Here is a 26,135-nt window from a genome sequence, read left to right as displayed (position 1 = left end):
AGACACTTTCTACCGTTGCTGGCTACACAGCTTGGGAAGGTGATCTGCTCACCAACGAACACCAAGAAGTTTTGTATTCTTTTTGATACTGAGAAACCAATCCTTGAAGGTAATATGGCTGATTCGGGTGATCCATGGGTGGGGAAGCGCCCCTTTAAACTCAAACGGGGCAAGTTTGCAAATTCTTGTTTTCGATGTAGCAAATTTAGTCACATGCAATTCAAATGACTTGAACCCGTCTTGCAGCCCCCTCCTTCACCAGTTCTATCTTCTAATCGTGTCTCTCCAGGCTAGGCGATCGGTGAGGCCAAGCAAAATGGAGTTTCCACTGCTAATGTAGTCCCCAATGTGGAAAAAGAGAAAACCAAGCCTCCTTACTTGGTTGTCCCTAGAAATGGAAATGTTGTGAAGGGCAAAAATGTTGGGTCCACTGATAATAGCGCTTGGGTGGTGCTGAAAAAGACATTGAAGATTCGCACTCCGTCCTCCTCTCGTAATTATGTTCCTCTTGTCAATGCTAATAAGAATGCATCATTCAAGCAATTTCTATGTAATGATAATCGCAGATTGATTGACGCATGGAGAAAAGCGATGCATTCCTACAAGGATATACTTATTGGTGAGGTTTATGCCTCTCATGTTAATTTGGTGGAAACGTTCCATGCGCTAAATCAGAGGATCGGTTCTAGCGCGGATGTGGTGGACGAAGATATGTCCATGGGCAGTTCTACTTAATTCCTTATGTTCTCTTGCCACTTGTATATATGATCTTTTATGCATAATTGCATTAATTGCATCTTATACAATGTGTGTGGGTTATGTAACCTTGATAAATGGTGACTAACCTGGCACTATGTAAATACATGTAGAGCATATATAGTTGTTTTGCAAGAACACAATCAACACGAGTTTGCTAGTCAGTATTCCTATTTTGCAGGTTATTGGATTGCATATGCTGGTTTGCTGCACAGTTATTCAAGATTATTGATGATATTTTGTCATGAGCTTCAACCAATTCTTGTGAGGAATGACCCAAGCGGCCGTTGGGATGATTGTGCAATGCTTGTTGAATGGTTAGATCTATGAATCTGGAGGCATCTATGCATAAACAGCCTCTGGGCAAAGGAGTGCCTTATGGCGAGACATCTCATCTTATCCATGTCTCTCCAATGCTTTCCTTTGTGGTGATGATAGCACCACTGGCAATTCACACATGTGGGCTACAGAGAGGCAAGAATGGGATCATCTTCTTGCATCTGCAAAGATGCTCGATTTATGGCGCTATCTGCATCCAGATGTCTCGGGATGTACTTCTCAGATGATGCTCGTTTCTCGTATTGCACACACCTAGATCGCTAGTATGTGCTTAATTTACAGCAATATGATGACTTTGTATGCGATATGAGGATAAATTACACCTTGCAGCTATCGGATCATCACCCTGTTATGTTGACTTTGTACTTTGGGCAATCCCTTTATGCTCAACCTCTTTCTAGAAAGCGTCTACTGCATATCAACAATTCTCATCTTACTCATGAAGGGTTTCGAGGTATGATTTGTGGACATATCTCCCTCTTGCTTGCTCATATGTATCTGGATCTTGATGCTGCTTGGTATTGGTTTGTTATGCGGGTGCAATGTGCTATTCAGGATTATGGTAAGCATTACATGCATGAGACTTGGGGGGATGTTGATGCTGCGAAATAGGTATGGCAACGGTTGCAAGTATTGGCTGACTCGCGGCCTTTGTCGGACCTTGAAATGAAGGAGTTTTGTGAAGCTCGTGTATATATCCAACATAATGACAAGCGGAAACTAGATAAATGGCAAACCCATGCTTGTCAACGGGCTTTTGTGGATAAAGGCTGTGCTTTGAAACAATTTTTCAAGCATTTGCATCATACAAGAGTTTCCTAGGAAATTAAGTGAGTCTTGCTTACTTTAGGCGCTTGGACATTATCCAAACAGGAACTTGCTAATGCCACGGTCTCACATTACTGGCAAGTCTTTGTTGCTCCTCAGCAGCCCTCTACAACATTTCGGCAAGCACGTAAATTGTTGTTTTCTCATGTACATCCAATCTTTTCTTTGCAGGATTCACAATGCCTTGAGGAACCATTCACTGATTCTGAATTGCATTGTGAGTTGCTTGTGTTGGGCCGTGGCGATCCCTTGGCTGGGATGGGTTGACTGTGGAAAATTCTTCCTTTCCTTTTGGGAGTCCCTCAAAGAGCCATTGCTTTTTATGTTGAGTGTGGCATGGGAGAAATAAGATTTGTCAGTGTCTTGGAAGGAGGGTTTGCTCAAATTGTTACCTAAGCAAGCACTTTGTGACCAATTTTCTCATTGGTGGCCAATTACTTTGACACCTGCAGTTTACAAGCTATTGGCTATATTTGTGGTGAATCGGATCAAAGGTCACCTTCTTGCAAGAATTCATTAGGCTCTAGATGGTTTCATCCCACGTCACCAGATCACTTACAACTTGGCTAATCTTATGATTGACATGGAATATGCAAAATACACACAACAGGATGTGATTGTTATGCAAGTTGATATTGAATACTGTCCATTGGGGTCACATTGCTGCTACGATACGGTGTCTCTGGTTCGGTCCTAAGTTGGTTAATATCGTGTATTTCTTGTGTGATCGCAATATGTCCTTGGGAATCCTTGAAGGGGAACTGACGGAATCTTGGCCTCTTGGTTGTTCAGTTGGGCAAGGCTGTCCCCTCAGTGCATTGTTATATGCTATTGCTACTCACCCGTTGTTGATGCATCTTGATCATTTGACCTCATCTGGTAGTCGTAATGGCTTACAGCTACCAAGAGACAGGCCTATGAAGATAACTCATTGTTTATGCCTCGCAATCAACAAGCTGATGGCCAAGGGATTATGGATGCTCTGGAACTGTATGGGCTTACGGCTGGTCTCAGAGTCAATTTATGCAAATCAAAACTTATGTTGCTTAATCCTTGTGATTGGCATAATCTGATGTGGCGAGGTGAGATTGTTCCTCCAAATGTGGTTACCAGGTACTTGGGGTACCCAATTTGATGAAATGTCACCACCACCACATCAGAAGTAGCATTGTCATCGCATAAGTCAAGACTAGTGAAATCCATTTTGTGTCTCCTCTACGTGTGGCATTTCAACAATGGTGATGGGGCTTTGTGAATCAAGAATTTGTTTGTAAAGATTGATTACTTAGTGGAAAACCAACTATTTTTCCTTTGAGAATCAAAGAGAAGCTTTTATGATTTCACACCCCCTTGGTGTAAACTCTGTTGATTAATGAAAATAGAGGAAGTTCATAACATTACTTGTAATTAGTGAGCAAAATCCTACCAAGCTTCGTGATTGCTCAATAGTGGTAGAGCCTTAGGTAGCCCCATAGGGTCCACTATTAAGACTACAACTCCCAGGGTGTTTAAGCATCTACTATGTATGGGTTAATAGATCCTTGTCTCCCTTATCCTTGCTAATTAGCAGACTAAATCTTTCGTGCTTAATCCAAGAACCGTCCTTTCATCAAAAAGAAAGAATAACCTCGAAAAGCTTTGCTACCAATCTGAGAGTGTTGGAAATATAATAGCGGAAAAATCGCTAAGTACGTTGTAGTCATTTGCAAAGGCGTGTCAAATTTCATCAAGATTTAATCACACATGCACACATTTAGTTGAGGGCCGAGGACTTTGTGGAACCCCCTCCCCCGCCGCCCGCGGTGAAAAGACTTTGTATTTACTGTTTCTCTTCAATGGAAGAGCATTTGATTATTTACAATGCTAATCACAATTCCTGCTAATCGAATTATAGAGATGGAGACTCTAGAATTCGAGAGCATCTTGTGAATGGACTTGATCTGTATTTAACTCATAGGATTCAATCTCAAGGCCTTAAACACCTTGTTGGTGATACGATTAAGTAAGAACTCATGTTGGAAAAATAAACATAAAGAAGTAATAACCTGTTCTGTTGTTAATTAGCATGAGCAGTATACTAGCCACCACGGAGACGCGAGAGAGAGAGAGAGAGAGAGAGAGAGAGAGAGAGAAATGAAATGAAATGTTATATTAACATCTTCAAAAGGCCAACGTGACCTATGAGACCAGAAAGTTACAATGCGGTGTATCTGATACAAAGTCAGATTAACAAAATAAATTAAGCTAGGATAACAAGATATAAATACTACGGAATCCTAAACTAAGCTGATAGGTGAGAGAGAGAGAGAGAGAGAGAGAGAGAGAGAGAGAGAGAGAGAGAGAGAGAGAGAGAGAGAAGATGATGAGCCTTGAGAAAAGCAGGGATATCTCCATGGAGATTCATGAGCCAAGAGAAGAGAAGTACCTCTGCTTTCTCTATTGGAGTCTTTCAGAAAAATGAAAAATATCCCTTTTGTTGTCGTCATACGGTCAAAGCTGTCGTGTAGCCTCTCGAACTGACCTCGAAGTATGTGGATCAACTTCAACCATATATCTCGTACAGTCCTCACCGAAGGGATGGGGCGAGCCTCGAAGATGCAGAAGCAATGGGCTCTCCATATGAACCACAGAGTCAGGCTGCAGATAAACTCTATGAAAAGCTCTTTGTCACTGCTCCGCTCTTAAGGCATGAGCTCCGTGACAGGTTGAAGCGTGGGCCGGCCCTCCTGTATCACAATCATCTTGCTAGTTGAGGATAGCTCAAACGAAGTGCACTACAGGCACATCTAGAGCACAATTAAGGATCTGGTTGATTCTATATCTCCTATTCCGCCGCTAGTTGCGGAGGATCGAATCTTTGATTGGCATTACGTTGGTTCTTCGTTTCACTCTATATCTGCAAAGAAGGTGTATTGCCATTTGCAGTCATCCTCATGGATACAAGAACACTGCAACAATGTGTGGAATATTAATAAGGATGCTACATGGTGGCAAAGTAAAGTTATGAAAATGTGGCATGCAAAGCTACCTTTAAAGGAGCAATTGTTTATGTGGAGATGCATAATTGGGGTGCTCCTAGCGGGAAATTTATGCGCTCTAGGAGATTGGCCTCCTCGCCATGTGTTCATTGTGGTGCAGGCGTTGAGAATATTCCACCTTTATTGTGGTATTGTTCTCGTACGCAACAGTTTGTGGATTGCATCTCTACAGCTCTCCGCATGTGTTTCCCTGGGATACATTTTAGTAGATTTTTCTGGCTATTTGGAGTTCTTCCACCAGTACATCGGCAGTATGCATACTTTTTTGGTTGGGTTAGATTCTAGGTGCTATGGACAGCGTGGAGAGCACGTAATTTCCTCATGTTTCAGCAGATTCAAGTGGAGTATGTATCCTTCTTCAAAACTTCTCTTCGTTAGTCTCTTCAGGTTGCCTATGAGTTGGATGAGCTCCCCTTTAGCCATTACGAACTCTACTTTGACTGTTTCTCATTTACCGCTTGTAGTATTTTCTATGGGTTTTTCTCGTTTTGAGGTTTCTCATTAGTAATTCAATCTGACAGTACTAGAAAAAAAGTGTGTGTGTGTGTGTGTGTGTGTGTGTGTGTGTGTGTGTTTGCCTTTGAGGGAGCGACTGTTTCTTTGGCGCTGTTTGCTTGGTGTGCTCCCTACGGGTACTTTTCTTAGGACGCGCCATATCCGCCCTTCATCTTGTGTCTGTTGCTTGACTGCGGAAGAGGATGTTTGTCACCTGTTGTGGGATTGTTGTATTACCCGAGATTTCCTTCGTCGTGTATCAGCATGCTCCGTTTTCCCACGATGGTCTTCCATACACGGTTTTGGGCATTTGGCATCTTCTCATCGGCGTTGCAACGCTTCACGGTCTTCCTCATGTGGGTCAAGTTTGTGTTGCCAAATTGGCTTTATCTGACAGAAAAATAATTCTAAATGAATTATTGGATTTATAAGTGAGAGGGTTTTCTCACTTGGAACACCAAGGAAACATAATTCTAAATGAATTATTGGAATTTTAAGTGAGAGGGTTTTTCTCACTGGAGACATCCGAGTACAGAGTATTCCTAGTGCGTCATTTAAAGTAATGACGGGAACACTGAGAACGGGAATATCTGTAAGGCCACCAGGAACGGATACTTCTGATGCGTCACATGGGATGGGTGACAGGGAGCATCGGAAAGAAGTATCCGACCATTCGGGAACGGACATCTCTGATGCGTCATAGGATGGGTGACATAGAGCATCGTGAAGGAGATTGTACCGTAAGTTCGGTAGGAAAGGACTAGGTGATGGGTATTCCTGATGCGTCACAAGGTGGGTGACGGGTGCATCGGAAAGGGAATATCCATAGTCGGGAGGCAATTCCGAAGTGTGTTAGAATTGTGCACAAGGAAAAAGCAAGCACTTGAATGAAGATGGGTTCAGAGGAAACTTTGAGGAAAAACAGATGCTTTTTGAGAAAGCGGGATTGCTTTTCGGGAAAGCAGATTCTTTCCCGCGAGGAAGTGTATGTCTGCATTGCAACTGTGCATGTGATTGCATCCAGGGACGCCCGGGAAGTGCTGTGAAAGCATTGTTTTTAACTTATAAGGTTTTATTGAGTTTTTGGGCAGGTTCAGACTATTTTTAAAATACGCCGGCCGCCCACTTAATAAGTGGGCAGCCATCTGATAAATAAGGCAACAGATCAGCCAGCGTTTTCTCTCTCTCTTTTTTTGGCAGAACAGAAAAAAAAAATGAAAAACAAAAATTTTGAAAAAAAAAAAAAAAAAAACGGCCGCGATCTCTACGCAAGCAGCTATTCGTGCCCGTGGCTAGGAGCTATAAAAGCATCACATGCTCTCACTCAGAGGGGAGGACCAACCTTTGCAAGGAGGAGATGCTGTTGCAGATTTCAACCGTAAAGAAGACTCTGCCGGTGATGCCCGTGGCTGCCCCAAGTGTACCAGATGTCGCCAAGACCCAGTGCGCGAGTTCCCTCGCGAAGAAGTGCCTACGAAGCGTGTTTCCATCGCGACAAGTTGCTGTTTTTCTCTGTTTTCAGCCCATAAACGTCGTAGACGGGGCTGATTCACGAGAAGGAACCCGAGAACACACCTCTTTTGTGTGTAGGATTGGAAGAGAGGATTTTCTATGGAGAGATCTCTTCCGGGGAATTGCTTTTCGAGAACGGAGTTGCGTTCGAGCGTCGAGACTTTGAAGGTAACAATTTTCATGTTATGAACTCTTGAGTATTTGTTTGCAGGTGTACTTCCTCTTAGTGAGGCAATAGGAGCAGACGAAGGCGATCCACGGATTGAAGAGAGGTAGACTCTCGAGATGTGTTCCGGAAGTTGAAATTCCCAAGGGAAGGACTTCGTGTCCAAGAAAGCGGAGTTATTCTTGCAGGAACAGGACTCTGGAAACAGAGTCGGAAAAGAGTTGCAGGGATGCCATGCCCTGAGTCTGGAAGGTGTGATCCAGAGGCGAGAACCTTGGTTCTCAAGGATTTGGAATAAGGAATGGAAGTTCCTTGGAATAGGGTTTTGCCCTAGCAATCGGAAGCCGAGGCTTCCGGGAACCATCAAGTCTTATTCTAGAACGAACGTGGTAATACGTTCGGTTCAAGTGCTTGTATAGACTTCTCCTCAGTAATAAAGATACTATTACGGGGGGGGGGGGGACCAGCCCATCTTCTGGTCCCCAGTACTGGGTCGATCTTCTCACTCTCTATTTATTTCTCTCTATATCCTCTGGCTTCAGTAATAAGTGATAAATCCTATTTATCCGAATGTATTTTATATTGTTATACGCTCCCGTTTGTGACAGTTTGGGGCTTACTGGACTCTATGGCGACAACGTAATGGCTATATGCTCCATCGCTTTCATGCAGATCCCTTCCCGTTCTTCAAGCTCTCTCTTAGGCAGTCTTTACGGTTCGCTTTGGAAGTTGGTGATATCACTGAAGATATACATCAGCTTTCCTATGAATGCTTTTAGCCATTTTGTGCAGTCGAACTCTTTTTTTGTTCCTTCCCTTGTACCTGATCTTTTTGGTGGGTTTTACTCTCTTTGAGGTTTCCCACAGGTAGATAAATCGAATTGATTGCCCAAAAAAAAATGTGTGTGTGTGTGTGTGTGTGTGTGTGTGTGTGTGAGAGAGAGAGAGAGAGAGAGAGAGAGAGATACAAAAAGTGGAGCACCATGAAGCTTCGAGGGCTAGAAACAATCAAAGTAAATCCTATAGGCATCAAGAGTGATGTCCCCAGCATCATAAGCAAAATGCAATGCTTGACCAAGCGACAATTTGAAAGAGGGAAACATGTCAACATTAGTGCCTTGAATTAGTAAGGAGTTTCGGTAGTGCCAAATAACCCACAAAACCCAAAATCTGATCCAATTAAAAAATATCATAAACTGAGACTACGGAGATCGGAGCACCACAAAAAGCCAAAACCGTCTGTGAAAAGTGTCGGAAAGGAAGCGCAACCGAAGAGCAGTTGACACTTGTCGAATGATCGATCTGGAGTAGCGACAACCCTACAATAAGAATGGCACATTCTCTTGGCATCTGAGACAATGAGAAGGCACAATATGTTGTGCATGCAATAAACTGCCAATAGGTAGAGCTCCCACCAAGCAGCACCACAAGAAAATAGGTTTCTTCAAAAGTAGATGACTTTGCCAAATGCTAGACAGTCTTCGTTGCCACCACAAGGATGACTTGAAGAGTGACCAGAGTTTGATCACCATGACACACAATCCACGCATCACATCGCAAGAGGACATAAACATTGCCTACTGAAATGCATTCCAGTCTGATAGCAACAAGATTCCAATAAAAAAAGTGGGTGAGAGATCAGCAAGCATCCTTTGAATGTCCTGCCAAAGAGGAGAATAATTGCGTTCTAAACGAAAACGAGACGTTGCCTTAGAGAACGTACCTAGCACATTAAAATATGCCAGGCAAGGAGACCGTTTGGTGGACGAAAGTTGAAGAGAATGCCCTTCTCCAATGCAAACTCTCCAATTGAAGGGAATTACCTAGAAAGGATTGTCGACTAAGCCATGCCAAATGCGAGGTGATAACCTTTCAATCAACAATGAGAGAAGAAGTAAAGGGACATCTTGGAATGTGTTCTTCAAGCTTCCCAAAAATGACGTCCCAATATGTCGGCTGCCAATGATCAAAAGATGGCGTGACAATATGCGCACTCAAATGTGATACCATGAGCTTCGAGGGTTGTTGATGTTCCACCATGACTCACAATAGCATAGCTTTCGAAGCCAGAACATGACTTTGCAAATCCAAGATATTCATCCCTCCAAAGCGCTTGGGAGAACACAACTTGTCTATCGATTAAAGCCGGAGACCCTTTCTGTGAGACGAGGTGTGCCAAAAATGCTCCAAAATACTACATCAGGGACTGCAAGCACAATTGAGACCAAGGTAATCGAGGTAAGTAAAATTGCACATAAGCCATGAGAATGTACTGGACAATCTTGAGACGCGCATGTAGTGGGGACAATTTCCAATAATTTAACTTGGAATGCAGATGTTGGAGTACCCAATCCAGTTTTTACGTAGTTGGTACATCCCAAGCCAACAGATAACCCGAATGGCGAACTGTGATGTGTGGAGGAACAATTTCTCTGGCCATAATAGCTGATACCAATCATACTCATTCAGAGGTAATAACTTGGATTTATGAACAATAACTTTGAGGCTTGTCGCAAATGTAAATTTTGAGGCTTCCCACTTGTAAATTCCATCAACAAGAAAAAAGAGTGTGTGTGTGGTCGTCTTCATGGGCTGCTGCTACCATCGGGTCACAACTTCAATGGGCAGGCTTATGTTGATGACTCTTTGTTCATGCCTCACAATTGCCAGGCTGACGTTCAAGTGATTATTATGGAAGCTTTGGAGATGTATGGGCTTGCAGCCGATCTTAAAGTTAATTTTCGATACTCAAAAAGTGGATTGGGTTATGCAACGCTTGGAACATTAAATTGCACTATTGGAAGCTATCCACATGGCCATTACATGTTGGCTTGTGAATTATTCAAAGTATCATGATGGCATACGTTCAGTTTTATTTGCCGTTGTTGCATTGGTCTAGACATTGTCTCACTTCTCTTATGTCATCAATTTTGTGTCACTTGTCTCACAAAAAAGGCATGCGTTTGATGTTGATGAAGAAACTTTGCATTCCCCAAGCGCTTCAACAATCTCAATATTTTAGACTTGCGCCGGCATGTTCTTGCTAGGAAAGCTATGTTGTTGCCTACTCTTGTGCAACAAACTCAGCCGTGGGCTCTTATGCTTGCCTACTTGTGTCAACATGTTGGTTCTTCCACCTTTGGTCATTGGCAGCTATCTCTCTGGGAGGTCGTGTTAGGCAAGATGGAAGGGCACATTCTTGGACGCCCTATCACCTCCAGCTTAATTTTTGATTGGAAGGAGGTTACAATGCATTTATCATGGCATGGTGGATAGCAGCGGGAAGGGAGCTCACTTCGATTGTAGAGTCTTCATTGGAGAAGGGCATTCTCTCTTACTTTGCTCGACTGGTCGCCTCACCAGGCATACTTTCTCTCTTGTCGTGGCCTTCGAGTAGTCGGTGATGTGGTTGATGAGGTGGGGCACACCTTTCAGTTTCCCCATGCTGCTCATTGTTTTGGATTGGGTATGCGTCACCGCCAGATTTGGAGAGAGCATCCACACATGGTGGACTTTTTGCCCATTCCGCCTTCGTTTGATTGGGATCACATGTCTGATTGGTTTATCCGGGACAAGCCCTGTGAGGGTATGTCCGCTAATAAGGTTTATGCTCCTCTTCTACCACGGCCCTGGATTGGTGACCATGGTAATGCCCTATGGTCAATGCACAAGTCTGAAACCTGGTGGAAGAAAGCACTCTCCGCCCTTTGGAAGAGCCACTTGCCTTTGAAGGAGCGATTGTTTCTCTGACGATGCTTACTTGGAGTTCTCCCAATGGGCTCTTTTCTCAGTGCACGTCACATCTACTCCTCCATTGTGTTTGTTGCTTGGCTGCGGAAGAGACTGTTAGTCATCTCCTGATGGACTGCTGCATTACTAGAGGATTTCTTCAGCTGGTATGCGGCTCTGATTCCCCTCTATGGTTTTCCACAAAAGGTTTAGGGCCTTCCGCATTCTCCCACCTTCTTTTTTTTTATAGAAAAAGATCCTTCTATTAGTTAATGAAAACTGCCCATAGGGCTACATCCACCTCTGCAAGAGAGGGCTACAACAAGCATGGTGGGGAGACTCTCCCAATGAAAAAACAGCATATGTACAATGGGGCTAAATCAAGAGATGGGAGGAGGGAAAAGCCACACAGGTGGACAGTAGTGCCATCTGAGCACCCCCTGGACCATGGAGTAGAACGGCCCAGGGCGCCAGAGTCGAAGGAAAGCCTCGCGGCGCTCCCGCATGCGGTCAGAGCTGCCCTGTAGTCCCTCAAGCTGTCCTCTGAGAGTATGGATCAGCTCTAGCCAAAAGTCACGAACAGTCTCTGCTGGTGGTACAAGGCGAGCCTCAAAGATGCTTAAACAACGGGCCCGCCAGATGAACCAGAGAGCTAGGCCGCTGATGAGCTCCCAACACTCCGCTCTCTCACTGCTCCACTCCTGTGGAGTAAGGTCTATAGCAGGCTGGAGTGTAGGTCGACCCCCCTGTATCACTATCATCCTGCTGGTGGAAGATAGCTCAAACTGAAGTGCCGGGCCCGTGAGGGTGGACCAAGCCGCTGCCCCCCAAGTGTACTGTCGAGCCGTGGAGAGGGCAGGCATCAGCCGAAGAACTCGTAGCCACACCTGCTGGGCCGAGGGACAGTCCCAAAGACAGTGACGCTGACTCTCCACCAACTGGTCACAGGCTGTACATGCGGCCGAGAGACCACTATGTACAAGCCAGCTCCCTACTGCTATGGCTCTGTGTGCAACCAACCACTTGAACAAGGTGACGCGCCTCGGCTGTCTGGAGTCCCACAGCCTCTGCCAAAAAGCTGCCAAGAACTCAACTGTGAGGCCCTCCTCCTGCCAATGACGTGCTGCAGCGGGGCGGGCCTCACTCTGTGCTGCAAGTATATGACGTCCAAGCCGAACAGTGTACTGAAAGAAAGGGACTCATGGGCGGTCTGCAGAAGAGAATGGGTCCCTCCAAAGCCACTCACCAGGATCCCACTGTACTCGTGCCAGTGGACAGCACTCCCAAGCCCATAGCCTCCAGTGTCCTGTCTCAAGAGCTGCTGGGTCAGGGTCTATGACGCATCTCCCACAGATGCCCACAACTCGGATCCTCTGGAAACAACACTCTGCTACCTGCGGGGCCTCTACTGCAACTCTCTGTAGTCGTCCCCCACCCTGAAGCTCGAAGAACAGGGCTGGGACAGTCTCTGAGCAAGCCCTGACTAAAATGAGAACCTCCAGTCGTGTGAAGGCTCCCATCCACCGGGGTGCCACTGGCTCGAGAGGCGTGAGCCAGTCAGCTGGAACTGACTCTGAGATGTCATGACACATGCTCTGAACCCCTCTCATGCCCTGTAGTTGGACAACCTGCACCTCCTCTGACAAACCTGTGAACTCTAGCCAGTCACCTAGAGAGCGCGCTGGACCTGCTGCCATGGGACCCCAAGAAACATGAGGCCTACTCCCAACCAAGTGGCCTCGCTGAGTGCTAACCATGGGGTTCCAGACGAGGGGCTGCCGTAGGCGCTCCTCCGTGCACGTCGGCTGTCTCTGCTCTAGGCCACGCCGTAATAGCTCCCAAGAACGAAGCAGACTCACAGCGAATCGGTCCTCCAGTCTCCTGCTCAAACCAACTCGACGCAACTCTGTAAAGATCCATCTGGTCGAAGGTTGCCAAGGGCCTCCTGACTGAGGCACCCTGGCACGAAGCCTCTGCAACAAGAACTCCTTCCAGGGCTCCTCGAGTGGAAGAAGTCCTCTGACGACGAACTTCCCAAGAAGGGCTCTGCTCTGCTGTGCTGGATCAATGATCCCAAGCCCTCCCTGAGAACAAGGAAGTGTGATGACCGACCAAGCCACCTTGGCTCGGGCAATCTGAGTGTCGCGACCTGACCAAAGGAAGTTCCTGATCAGCCTCTGTACCTGGCTGATGCAAGAACTCGAGAAGATCCAGCAAGAAGTGATGTACCACATAGTCGCCAACAACACCTGGTTGGCAACTACTACTCTACCAGCCAGCGAAAGTCGGGCTGAGCTCCAATGTAACAGCTTTCTCCTGATGGACAGGAGAAGAGGAGCAATCTGCTGCTCGGGGGACAAATCCAAACCAACCTGACAACCCAAGTACCGAACTGCAGTCCCTGGAGGAATCCACCTGAAACCCTCTCCTGGCATCCAATCTGGCACAGGAGCACTACCAATCGAGAAAGCCACTGTCTTTCTCCAGTTGATCAGTGCGCCCGATGCACAGCAGAAAGTCTCCAAAGCCTGCCCACATCTGTGTAAATTGGCCTCCTAGCCCTCTAAGTACAAGGCTGAGTCGTCGGCAAACTCAGCGTCCAGAAGCTCATCTCCCCGTAGAGGGAGTGCTAAGCCCCTCAAACCAACCTGCTGTGACACCAAAAATCTGCTCATCGCCTCCGCATAGAACAGAAAGAGAAAGGGGGCAAGAGGACAACCCTGTCTGACCGATCGTGTGAGCATGAAGCGCTCACCTCTACCTCCTGCCAAAAGCACCCGACTGTGAGCCTGTCTATACAAAGCTGACACCCCTCTGATCCAAGCCTCTGAGAAGCCCATCCTGCGTAGCGTGCCCTCTAGAAAGTCCCAGTCGACTCTGTCGTATGCCTTCTCAAAATCGAGAAGAAGAATCACAAGGTCCTCCCCACGGAGCCGTGCAAGGGCAGAAGCCTCCCAAAAAGTGAAGATGTTGTCAAGGATACTGCGTTCCTTGACAAAACCTGTCTAAGTCCCATGTATAAGGCTCTCCAAAAGTGGCTGAATCCTCAAACTCAGAGCCTTGGCAAGAATTTTGTAGGCTGAGTTGAGAATGGTGATGAGGCGCCACTGTCGAATCTCATCCAAGGAGCCACCCTCCTTAGGAATGTGGGCCAGATTTTGGGCTTATTGGACTGTGTTGTCAACGCAACAGCTGCATGTTCTCTCACTTTGAGACAAATCCCTTTCACTTTTTCAAGCTTTCCCTTAGGCAATCTTTACGCTTTGCTTGGGAAGTTGGTGATATCACTTCAGACTTCCATGAGCTTTCTTATTAATGTTTTAGTCCTTTTTCACAGATGAAGACTTCTGTGTGTGCGCTTTTGTATATGATCCTTTCTGTGGGTTTTTCTTGCCTTGAGGTTTCCCACTTGTAAATTAATCCCAAAGATCTACAAAAAAAAAAATTGTGTGTCACAAGACGTGCACCACGTGCCAATAGAAAAGAACATACTGAACAGACTTTTAGCACTTCAATAACGACTGAAATTGAAAGAGAGACGACACGCGACACGGAGTGGCAGAATTTCATCCCAGAGAGTATTGGCCCCAAACCTTGGCCCCCCTTTTTGGTATTTCTTTATATTGCATCATCAAAGTACGAGCCGGTACTCCATCCTCTGCACCTTCGTCTAGAAGCATGCCAAAGAATGAGCCCATGGCCTCATATTTAAAGGCCCTAGGCCCAAAAGCAGTTTACATGAAAAGCTTCAAACTCAAAAGCATCTGGTCCAAAAGCAATGCCCAAAAGCTGCCAGCGTAAATCACGGAAATCCGTACAACTGTCACGTCAGCAGTCAACGCAAAAACGCGGAAATCCATACAATTTGCCACGTCATCATGTCAGCACAAACTCAGTGTTTTTCGTACAGCTGCCACATCATCACATTCTACGTTGTGTGTGTGAGGGTCCAGCTTTATTTTAATTCCTTTCACTTGGGCCCCATCGGACTGGATCTCATAAGTTGGTAGGACTTCTTCTTCTGCTGTTGCTTGTTCTTCTTAGGGTTTAGGCCCCTCGGCCGTGATTTGCAAGTTGGCTCCATTCTTTAGGGCTTGACACGTCAGCAGTTTGTGATTTCCCCCCTTCTTGAAAGAAAGTAATCGTCTGCGATTACAACATATCTGCAAAACAGTTCAAGTTTGCTCAAAATTTCCAAGGGTCATTCCGAGGGACAATCAGTTTGCTCTTTTTTTTGTTAAGGAGTTTGCTTCTCCTATCGGCTCTTTTGATCAAGGAGTTGGCTCCATCCTTTCATCCAAGTCGGAACTATTGATATTCTAGCCTAGTAAAATTAGCCATCACACCCATACCGCACTGATCTTCCACGGGTGTCTTGATGCACTAAAATTACATACCGAGGCAATCTCATACAATTAGGAATATTCAGTAGTTGGGACATCACAATGTAACACAAATGCTCACATATGCATGTTACAAGACATAGAAACATAAAGTTGCTGATGAACATTCCCCGTGTAAATAACCATCCCGGCCCGGGCCATGAGCTGTTCAACGACTCCCTCATCACTCCTCCCGCAAATAACCTAAAAAGGTTCGGGCCATGAGATATAGAGGCCTTTTACAACCAAACGCCCCCCCAGGACGCAGCCTGCGCCGTCTGGAGGTGCTAAGGGTAACCACTACTCAGACTTTTTAATACCCCCCCCCGCAAATAACCATCCAGGTCCCAGCCATGAGTAACAACAATACTCTCCCCGTAAATGACCACAAGGGTTCGAGCCATGAGTAGAAACAACACTTTTCAAACATTTCAATACTCCCGCCGCAAATAACCACAAGGGTCCGGGCCATGAGTATGAACAAGCATTCTCAAACATCATTTCAAGTACTCCACCCGGAAGTAAAATCACCAATCATTGAAACCAGTATTAAAACCAGAGTCAAACAATTCAAATCGGCACCAAGACAGGTTTAAAATAGATACCATCCATTTCAAACAAATTTCAAACAGGATCACCAAACAAATTCTCAAACAGATTTCATACTTAAAAAGCAATCTCGACATCAACCGAGCTCGAAAAGTCGACTGACTTTCCATCTTGAAACCTGCACCAAAATAATTAGGGTTAGGTTCCTTCCATAAAGTCGTAGCTGACCGCACCATGGTCCGTAAGCTCTTGGACAGACAGTGTTTCTGTGGCGGTGATGGTAGTCCCAAGACATAGGAGTCACACCGGACCTCCGAGGTTATCAACAAGAGACACCTGCTGAGAGATGTCTAGAAATTTCAAGTTATAATCTGCTAGGGTTTCCATGGCAAGCATTCCACGATACCCCACTCTCCTAGAAGTTGCACTCCAAAGGAAGATGTCAGAAACCACATGACTTCGAGCAAAAATTTTCTTGAAAGCTTGCCAAGTCCTTGGAGTGTGTGGCTCGGTAGCTATAGACTTCCACTACTGCATGGCATTGCCTTTAAGAAAAACAGCAGCTCGAAACAAATCTTGGATCCTTCTCTTGCAAGTGATCTTTGTGGCTTATGCCCTGTAAGACATGAGCGGTGAAGAGGGGAGCCCGATGCACGATGTATGAAGGGTGGGAGTTGCTAATAAGTCCGGGGTCGGGGATCGAAGATACTTCAAATAAAATTCCAGTAGTCTCTGGTTTGCTCTGTCTGCTCTTTTGTAGGACCGGTATGCTTTCATAAGGCACACGCCTGATGCTCTAATTCCAATGTCACAAGACGGGCATGCCGCACCACGTGCCAATAGAAAAGAACACACTGAATAGACTTTTAGCACTTCAATAACAACTGAAACTGAAAGAGAGAGACGACACGTAACACGGAGTGGTGGAATGCCACCCCAGAGAGTATTGGCCCCAAACCTTGGTGCCCCTTTTGGTATTTCTTTATATTGCATCATCAAAGTACGAGCCAGTACTCCATCCTCTGTACCTTCATCCAAAAGCATGCCAAAGAATGAGCCCATGGCCTCATATTTAAAGGCCCTAGGCCCAAAAGCATACATGAAAAGCTTCAAACTCAAAATCATTTGGTCCAAAAGCAATGCCCAGCGTAAATCACGGAAATTTGTACAACTACCACGTCAGTAGTCAACGCAAAAGGCAGAAATCCGTACAGTCTGCCATGTCATCATGTGAGCGCAAAATTAGGGTTTTCCATATAGCTGCCACGTCATCATATTGTACGCTATGTGTGTGAGGGTCTAGCTTTATTTTGATTCCTTTATGTCACTTGGGCCCCATCGGACGGGGTCCCATAAGTTGGTAGGACTTCTTCTTCTACTGTTGCTTGTTCTTCTTAGAGTTTAGGCCCCTCGACCGTGATCTGCAAGTTGGCTCCATTCTTCAAGGCTTGACACATCAGCAGTTTGTGACTGTGTGTGTGTTTTCATCGGCAGTTTTCCATAGACGTTCTTGGCTCTTCAGCATTCTCATTGATCCCCTTCAGTGTTTTGCAGCCTTTTCGCACCCTTTTTCACCTTGGTCAGGTCTTAGTCGCTATGATCCTTATGGCGCCATCGCAACTTTTGCCTATTCCATCAGCAAGATGTGGATCGCTTTGCTCTGTTCCGGATTTCACTTGGTCAGTCCTTACATTTTGCCCATGATATTGGGGACATATGCTCGGATATCCTACAGCCTTATGTGTGCTTCTAATGCCTTCCCCTTTCAGAACACCTTTGTGTTCTTCTTTGCATCTGATCTTTCTAATGGGTTTTCCTCACTTTGAGGGTCCCCATTTGTAAAGTAATCCAAGATTTACAAAAAAGAAAAAAACAAGTGTGTGTGTGGGAGCATATATTGGTCCTAGTTCTACAGCCACGATTGGGCATTGATGATGTTAGTGGAGATGTAATATTTAGTCAATACTAAGCATGATGGAACTAATTTTTAGTTTGTCTTTGGGTGACTACCATGACTTTATACCTTCTGCTTTTCTTTAAGGGTGAATCTGGGCTTATCTTGGATTCATCTAGGTATGTTGAGTGATGACGTTGAAGTTTAGGAGGAACACAAGATGATGATGTGGCAAAAAAATCTACTCCAGTTACACCACTTCTCCAAGACAAGTGCAGCCTAAGATCAATTGACTAGAGGGTATGTAGCATTGTGGCGATGTCGGAATTCTATTGCAACCGGGCGCTCTTTTAATAGCCTTGCATGAAAGGGGTGGCTTTTTGACACTCAAGTCACACCGCAAGGATGCATGGCACACCCATTTGCTGACGTGGAGTCCATGTCTTCTTGGTGACTACAGATTGAGAAGTCTCAAATTATGGTGTACAAGCCACCCAACCACAATTGTGGGAGCCCCGACCCACTACAACGAGCTTCCCCATCAATGGTAAAGGTACTTATTTGCCGACTACAGTATGAACAAGCAGCTGATCACATATGTCTACAGGGTGAGCCTAGCTTCTTTTCTTGCTCACGTGTTCAACAGGGCATTAGAGAAGGGTCTACCTGCTGAGTGGATGATGCACACTATTGTGCCGATCCTCAAAGCGAGAGACATGTCCAATTAGAACCATAATGGTTGGTTATACTTTGGCTATACTTTAGCCAAACTGTATACAGCCGTGTTTGAGGCAATGCTAAGTCTGTCTGCCGAGCGAGATGTGTGTGCAAGCACCAGCACAGGTGGGCTTCAAGAGTGTTGTCTCTGCTATAGACCATATTTTCCTGTTGAGATGCTTGATTGGCCAGGCTAGGGTGCTAAAGAAGAATTTATACTGCTGCTTTGTGGCTTCCGCAAAGCCTTTCATAGAGTGCCATGAGAGAGGCTATTCCGACACCTACAATCACTGTTAGGATGACATGGGGCATTGATGCCTTGTGTGAGCATGCAAATGGCTATTTTCATGTTTCTCTACCACCATGAGAACTAGTTTGCACCACTTATGACATGCTTGGAATATACTTAGGCCAGTTTTTTCTGGAGATAATAGGTAAGTGCTGGGGGACAAAATCTGCGTATGCCAATTTCTCTTTCGACTGAAGCTTCGCTCCTCCCATCTACCTTCAATGACCGTGAAGATGCCCATAAGTAGTGGAAGTAGTGAGTGTATTATGGAATTAATGACTCAACGATTACTACCTGTCTAGCGAGCTCCTCTCTGTAAAGATATTTTTCAGTTTGTAGTCTATGTCTTTGTCTGTCTTACACTTGCTTTGAGTCTTTTAAGGCTTGCTTAGGCCCTGTTTGCATGTGATCTTCCTTGTCACACTTAAACCTGTCAAAAGGCAAAAGAGAAAAGGAAGATGCATCTATGTGTTTCAGAAGTATAGTGGCATTTTGTTCTTGGTCCTTTTTAGGATACTTGCTTTTACAATTCAAGTCTGTAATGAATTTCTAAGCTAACGTTCATTGCATGATTCACAGGGAAATATTGGGACAAGCTGGCTGAAGAGCGAAGGCGAAATCCGGCTGTCATCACATTAGCTGATAAAAATGCACCAAATGAAGAAGTTTGGACAACTGTAAGTAAATAGCAAGAAAATATTTGAAGGATGGTCTAAATAAATGACTAAGGGGCTTTTCTCAGACACAAGCCTTTGGACTTCTGTAGGTGAGGCGGATGTGTCAGAATACTAATGCTATAGGAGTTCCTGTCATTCCGGATTCAGAAGGTAGGAATGTACATTTTTTTATGTCCAGACAGAAAATGACTAAGAGCATGAAACCCTGGATATGGTTGCATTCATGAGTGGTTACAGAAAAAAATTTAGGCTGTTGGCATGTGCTTGTGTGTGTGGAAGTGCTGAAGGTGGAAAGGGTAGCATATTTGAAATGTGATACGATATGAGTTCAAGTTTGCAGATTCATCAAGGGCATTCATTGGAAGCTGCTTTCAAAATGCATGAAGAATGGTGCTAATTAAGGCCAGACACACACTTGAGCGGCCAGCCACATGTTTGCGTGCATCTTACCCTGCCGTCTTGCATAGTAGTTATTGGTCTAGAGCGATGGAAGCTTGATATCAAATAGGAAAGCTCTAAAGCAATGTTGAAGTCACATTTGTGGGGTAAGATAATTATTAAGAATCTCTGTAGTGTTTTTTTGCAAGAAAAAGATCCTTCCATTAGTTAAGAAAACTGCCCAATGGCCTACAATCTGCCCCTTCTAGAGAGGGCTACATCAACATGTGCGGAGACTCTCCCAATGAAAAGACAAGATATGTACAATGATGGCTATATCAGGAAATGGGAGGAGAAAACAACCACAGTGGTGGACGAAAGTGCCATCTAGGTGCACCATGGACCATGGCTAAGAACGGCCCTCGGCGCCAAAGTCGCAAGAAAGCCTCACGGCACTTCTACATGCGGTCGGAGCTACCCTGGAGTGTCAAAGCGGCCCCTAAGTGTCTGAAACCGGCCCGTGGGGCGGTAGGCTTTGGCTTTCACCCAAAATTATTTACTTTAGACACACACAGAGAGAACGTGCAAAGAAAACCTGCGACGGGAATTGACACTTAAGCACACACATGGCTCGGAAGCTAGAATGCTCCGAGCAAATGCCGACAACCTGTAGGCCCCAAAATTGGCGCCCCTTTCGGTATTTCTTTATACTTTGAGAGGGTAAATTACAAAGTAGAGTCTTGGGAATCCTTTCCCTGTATCCCGCTAGATACCACCTGTTTTGGCCAAATTTCTGCAACATAACAGCCCCAAAACTTGCGCGAAACCAATTCCCCTGTTGGAACTCACTTCCACTTGCATAAACCCTCTTATTTCTGCCCAAAAACAGTCAATTCAGCTCGCTGTATTTGCTGGTTTTTTCCCTGTTTCAGCCCTAAACAGTCCCCGAATTGTCCTGTGCCAATGGGGCACTGTTCCTAATGGTTTTGGCGTTCGTATGGCTGAAAAACAGTCAAATTACAGCGCATACACACCGCTGAAAACGCACGTGTACGGTGAGGTTATGACGCTCACCGGTGCCTGGTTTGGAGTAGCAGTTAGCTACCCTTGTTCTTGCTCAAGGAGGCTCTTGCCTCAGCACAAAAGCATGAAACCACACAGCTGTACATCAGTCAAATGAAGAGCCCTCTTGTGGGGCATCACATAACTGCACGTAGGGAGGAGAGAGAGAGAGAGAGCAGTGTGTAGTGTGCAGGGCATCACTCCTAGCACCACATTGTACATAGAGTGGAAAGAAAGCACTTCATAGCTCTTAACCTGTGACAATTGCAAAATGAGGCCTCTCCCAGCTTAAAATTCAGTGCCCATTTTTCTAAATGAGGCAAGTACACAAGAAAGTGCCACTTGGCACATTTACAAGCATTTGCCCGTTTCGGGGTTGCCGCTTAAAAATCTCCTGATTGGTTGCGCAGTTGACTTCGCGGCAGAGTTGTAAAGTGTTCCCCTGGTCATACCGAAGGTAATGACACGAACACATTTCACGGCCCAAAATAGCATTTCCCTAATTTCTAGGAGATGCTTCTGTTGGGCTCCCATTGGGCATCTGACCACCTGTCCTCATTGGGACCACATCCATAAGTGCAATGTGGCCCAATTGTCGGATACTTTCTTTTAGTGATCCCACCTTGACTTTATGGCTTTATTGAGTTACTTCCTAGTATCCACCAACTTGCTAAGTGCGACGGGGTAACCTACATGATCTTGCATTGAGCCTAGACATCCTCTTACTATACGAATTGTAGTGCCGACCAACTTCCTGTTTGTGGGTGAAACTACCGTTCACATTGGCCATACAATGTTCGACCATTTGCAACTTCAAAAAGAGGGTCTTAAAAATAAAACAAAAATCATTGGAAAGAAACCAACAACTAAGATTAGCAGTTGCCACGTCCTCGTGACATAGTTAACGACTGCCACGTCCTCGTGACATACCCTCTCTTGAAATCGCAAACGTCCTCGATTGCATACTATAAATACACGCCACTAATGATCTTGTGTTGTTAGCATTATTTTATCATCGCATGTATCCGCAAGAAAGGTCGTAACACATAGACACAAATGACTTAATGAGACCTTCATACTTTTGTCATTTCTATCTATTACACTGGATTCATATGTATTAGGATCTCATCAAGTTCCTCAACTTCTGGCTGATCCTCATCTGGCATATCTTCTAGCACATCACCCACGAAGGGTCTTAGAAGACTCACGTGAAACGCATTATGGATCTTCCATGCATCAGGCAATTTCAGCCTGTAAGCCACATCGTTGATCTTGTCAAGCACTTGAAAAAGCCCCTAGTAGCACATACTAAGCTTAGGAAACAGCCGTTCCTTGCCCTTCATCTTCTTTAACCTTGCCTTTTCGAACCTTAACAGTACCCAATCACCAGGTGATAACAGCAATTCATGACGGTGACGATCAGCATCCTTTTCTTGCTTTGCCTGAGTCTTCTCCAAGGCAACTTTAATAACAGTCAGCGCAAAACGTGGAAATCCGTACAGCATGCCACGTCATCAGCCAGTGTGATTTCCGAAAATTTGCCACGTCATCAACTAGCTTCGCAATTCTTGTGTGTGTCTGAGTCCTGCTTTATTTTAATTCTTTATGCCACTTGGGGCCCCATCGGACGGGGTTCCCATAAGTTGGTAGGACTTCTTCTTCTGTTACTTGTTCTTCCTAGGGTTTAGGCCCCTCTGCCCACATCTACAAGTTGGCTCCATTCTTTAGGCTTTGACACGTCAGCAGTTTGTTACATAGGCTGAATCAGCCCCTTCTCTAATAACTACTCAACTTGGCCCATAATCTCTTTCTGCTGCGCCGCGCTAACCCTATAGGGAGGTCTATTTGGTGGGCTACACCTTGGCACCAAATCTATCCGATGGTCAATGAATCAAAGAAACAGTCACTGAACTCTCGCAAAAATGCTGACCTTGCTTTATATAACATAGATAAATTTGATTGAGAATTATCTGAGACATCACGTGCAAAAATCAAGTACACGAAAGATGATTTTTTATTACAGAAGTGATAACAAAAGCAGATACAATAGGGATAGACTCCCCTTTGAGCTTTACATCCAAAACATGAGTTTTGCCCCTATGCTAAGGGTGATCGTCTTGCCGAAGGCATCTAGCACACCATGTACTCTGAGCATCCACGGAATTCCAAGTAGCGCATCGCACCCTTCCAATGCCATGATATAGAACACTTATGTGTCCACATACGATTGAATATGCAAACGCAGCTTTCCAATAATGGGAGTAACACACTCTAAGTAGCCAGGACATGCCAACCCTGCTTGTGTTGTGTACCCCATCTCTTCAGCTCTGATGCCTAGCTTCATAGCCAACTCTGGTGAGATAAAGTTGTCTTTGGCACCTGGATCAAAGAAGATGAGTGTCGTCTGATCCCTAACTTTACTCCATGCCCTGCATAACTCACTGGCATCTGTAGTATGTACTAGGCCTATCACCCACCATATCTTGCACCAAACCTGTCGTGGGTTTAGGCTTCTTGCCTTTCTGGTCCTCTTTATCATCTGAGTTAGCTGGTCTTTTCCTTTGTGGACAATTGGTAGCAAAGTGACCAGGCTGCTCAGATATAAAGCATTTATTTTCAGCCATTAGGATCTTCTTTTCCTCGAGCGACAGCGCACAAAAGGCTTCCTTTTTTGTTTCTTCGCCTGTGCTCCAAAAGTCATGGTTGAATCCTTGTCTTTGGTGGCCTTTTCTGACCCTGTGACGCTTTAGGAGCCCTTTTCACAAAGGGCTTCTTCGTTGAATTTTTCTTTTGCTGCCCTCCTTTCTCATTGCTCGGAAACCCACTATCCTCTCCTAACAACAAGGCAAGATTAGTGTTAGCAACTTCCATAAGCTGAGTGAGGGTAGCCACTTTGTTCTTGGTACAGTAATCATGAAGCCCTTTAGGCAGCCCACAGTAGTACTTCTCTATCTGCTTTGTCAATGGCACAAATCTGTAGGAGGTCACTGAGAGTTAACGCTTTACAAAACCTCCGATTGTACTCCAGCAAGCTTTTGCATGTAGCCGAAGTAAGTTGGTGCCAATTTGTCATGATGTCAACTTCAAATTCATTTGACAGCCAAGCAGATGCAAACATTTGCTTGAAGTAAACCCCAAGTGGCGGATGCCTGTCCTTGCATTAACAATGTCGTCCACCATGTAAGGGTATTGTCCTTTAAGAAAATGGTAGCTTTCTTGACCTTAGAGGCCTATGTAAAATTCCCTCCTGCATAAGCTGTATCAAACTGCTGGAGGAAAGTGAGAGCCTTTGCTTTATCCTCGAAGCCACTGAAAGTGCTGAACTTTACAGCTGCACCACCTTCTTTGTAAGATTTCAGCTTTTCCAGCGTCCCCGAATTATCATAGGGAATAGTCTGCAACATGGGCACTGTAGTAGGCATCATTGGCACATCTTGGCTATTAACATTTTGCGTCAGAGGTGCGATATCTGGCTGCTATCTAGAAAAACCAGCCATGCCAAAATGACCCTGTGGCACCCCAAACTGGCCTTGGTTGCACTGAAAACCTTGCTGCATGCCAATGCTACCATACATGGGGTTTGGGATCATGCCTTGCATACCCCAAAACACTGTTCCTGGCATGTACGGCCGACTTCCAGGCGCATAAGCAGCCATACTTTGGAACACTGATCCACCCCCCGAAATACCGAGGATGTACCGTGGGTGGTGGAAAAACTGGGTACATTGCCTAGTAACTAGTTCCCTGTCCATTCAAGACAACATGCGGGCTCTGAAAGGTGGCAGGCTGAACTAGCATAACCTATGGAATAGGCGTTCTAGCCACCTGTTCAAGCACGGGAGGAACCTGTTTTGGAGCCCCTGACTCCGCAATATGCGAGTGTTCCCTATCCTGTTGAGTCGCATGAAGTACTTGGGCTTGAGCCTCAACAAGCTCTGTACGTGGTGTAGGTTGCCTATTTTGTTGTTGCACTGGTGGCGCTTGCAAGAACTCCATAAACCTTGGATTTTGCACCAGTTGCGCGGCAATTAACTGAGTCCTAAACGCATCATCCTCAAGTTGCCCAGTCATAAAGCCCTGTACTACTGGAGGGACATTCACATCAACAGGAGGTACAGACTGACGTGGCTGTGAGCTCTCGCCAATCTCGAACACCATAGCAGTTTCCTGTCTCTCCTTCGAAGAGGAATCCTCTTTTATAATGCCCTTCCCTTTGTCGGCCATAGTGTAATCCCGCGTTCCTGCACTCTGTGTCATTACCCAAAACAATTGAGGCTCACTCTTTGAGGAAAAAGTGATTAATGTCCTGGCGAAGGAACCTTGAAACAGGCCCGTTGGGCGGTAGGCTTTGGCTTTCACCCGAATTCTTTACTTTAGACACACACAGAGAGAACGTGCAAAGAAACCTGCGACGGGAATTGACACTTAAGCACACACACGGCTCGAAAGCTAGAATGCTCCGAGCAGACGCCGACAACCTGTAGGCCCCAAAATTGGCGCCCCTTTTGGTATTTCTTTATACTTTGAGAGGGTAAATTACAAAGTAGAGTCCTAGGAATCCTTTACCTGTATCCCGCTAGATACCACCTGTTTTGGCCAAATTTCAGCAGCATAACAGCCCCAAAACTTGCGTGAATCCAATTCCCTTGCTGGAACTCACTTCCACTGGCATAAACCCCCTGATATTTTTCCCAAAAACAATAAGTTCAGCTCGCTGTATTTACTGGTTTTTGCCCTGTTTTCAGCCCTAAACAGTCCCCAAACTGTCCTCTGCCAGTGGGGCACTTTGAAAAACAGTCAAATTACAGCGCATACACAGCGCTGAAAATGCACGTGTACGGTGAGGTTATGACCCTCACCGATGCCTGCTTTGGAGTAGCAGTTAGCTACCCCTGTCCCTACTCAATGAGGAAACCACACAGTTGTACATCAGTCAAATGAAGAGCCCTCTTGTGGGGCATCACATAACTGCACGTAGGGGAGAGAGAGAGCAGTGTGTAGTGTGCAGGGCATCACTCCTACACTGTACATAGAGTGGAAAGAAAGCACTCAATAGCTCTTAACCTGTGACAATTGCAAAATGAGGCCTCTCCCAGCTTAAAATTCAGCGCCCATTTTTCTGAATGAGGCAAGTACACAGGAAAGTACCACTTGGCACATTTACAAGCATTTTCCCATGTCGGGGTTGCCGCTTAAAAATCTCCCGACTGGTTACCCAGTTGACTTCGCAGCAGAGTTGTAAAGTGTTCCCCTGGTCATACAGAAGGTAATGACACGAACACATTTCACGGCCCAAAATAGCAGTTCCTTAATTTTTAGGAGAT

General features: G+C 45.4%; 1 protein-coding gene across 1 annotated transcript in view; it reads left to right on the top strand.

Moving 5' to 3' along the window:
• Window positions 1-26,135, top strand: part of LOC147459722 (tRNA ligase 1-like) — a 265,347-nt gene that overhangs the window by 204,689 nt on the left and 34,523 nt on the right. The window contains exons 19-20 of the mRNA XM_086510947.1: window positions 19,274-19,371; window positions 19,461-19,521. Of these exons, the coding sequence (XP_086367073.1) occupies window positions 19,274-19,371; window positions 19,461-19,521 (159 nt within the window). The remainder of the gene's footprint in view (window positions 1-19,273; window positions 19,372-19,460; window positions 19,522-26,135) is intronic.

Source organism: Adiantum capillus-veneris, chromosome 4 (genome assembly GCF_014529385.1).
Source record: "Adiantum capillus-veneris isolate H3 chromosome 4, ASM1452938v2, whole genome shotgun sequence".
In the NCBI taxonomy this organism is placed as follows: domain Eukaryota; kingdom Viridiplantae; phylum Streptophyta; class Polypodiopsida; order Polypodiales; family Pteridaceae; genus Adiantum; species Adiantum capillus-veneris.
The sequence above is the reverse complement of the archived record's forward strand: the minus strand, read 5'-3'. Positions and strand labels throughout refer to the sequence as shown.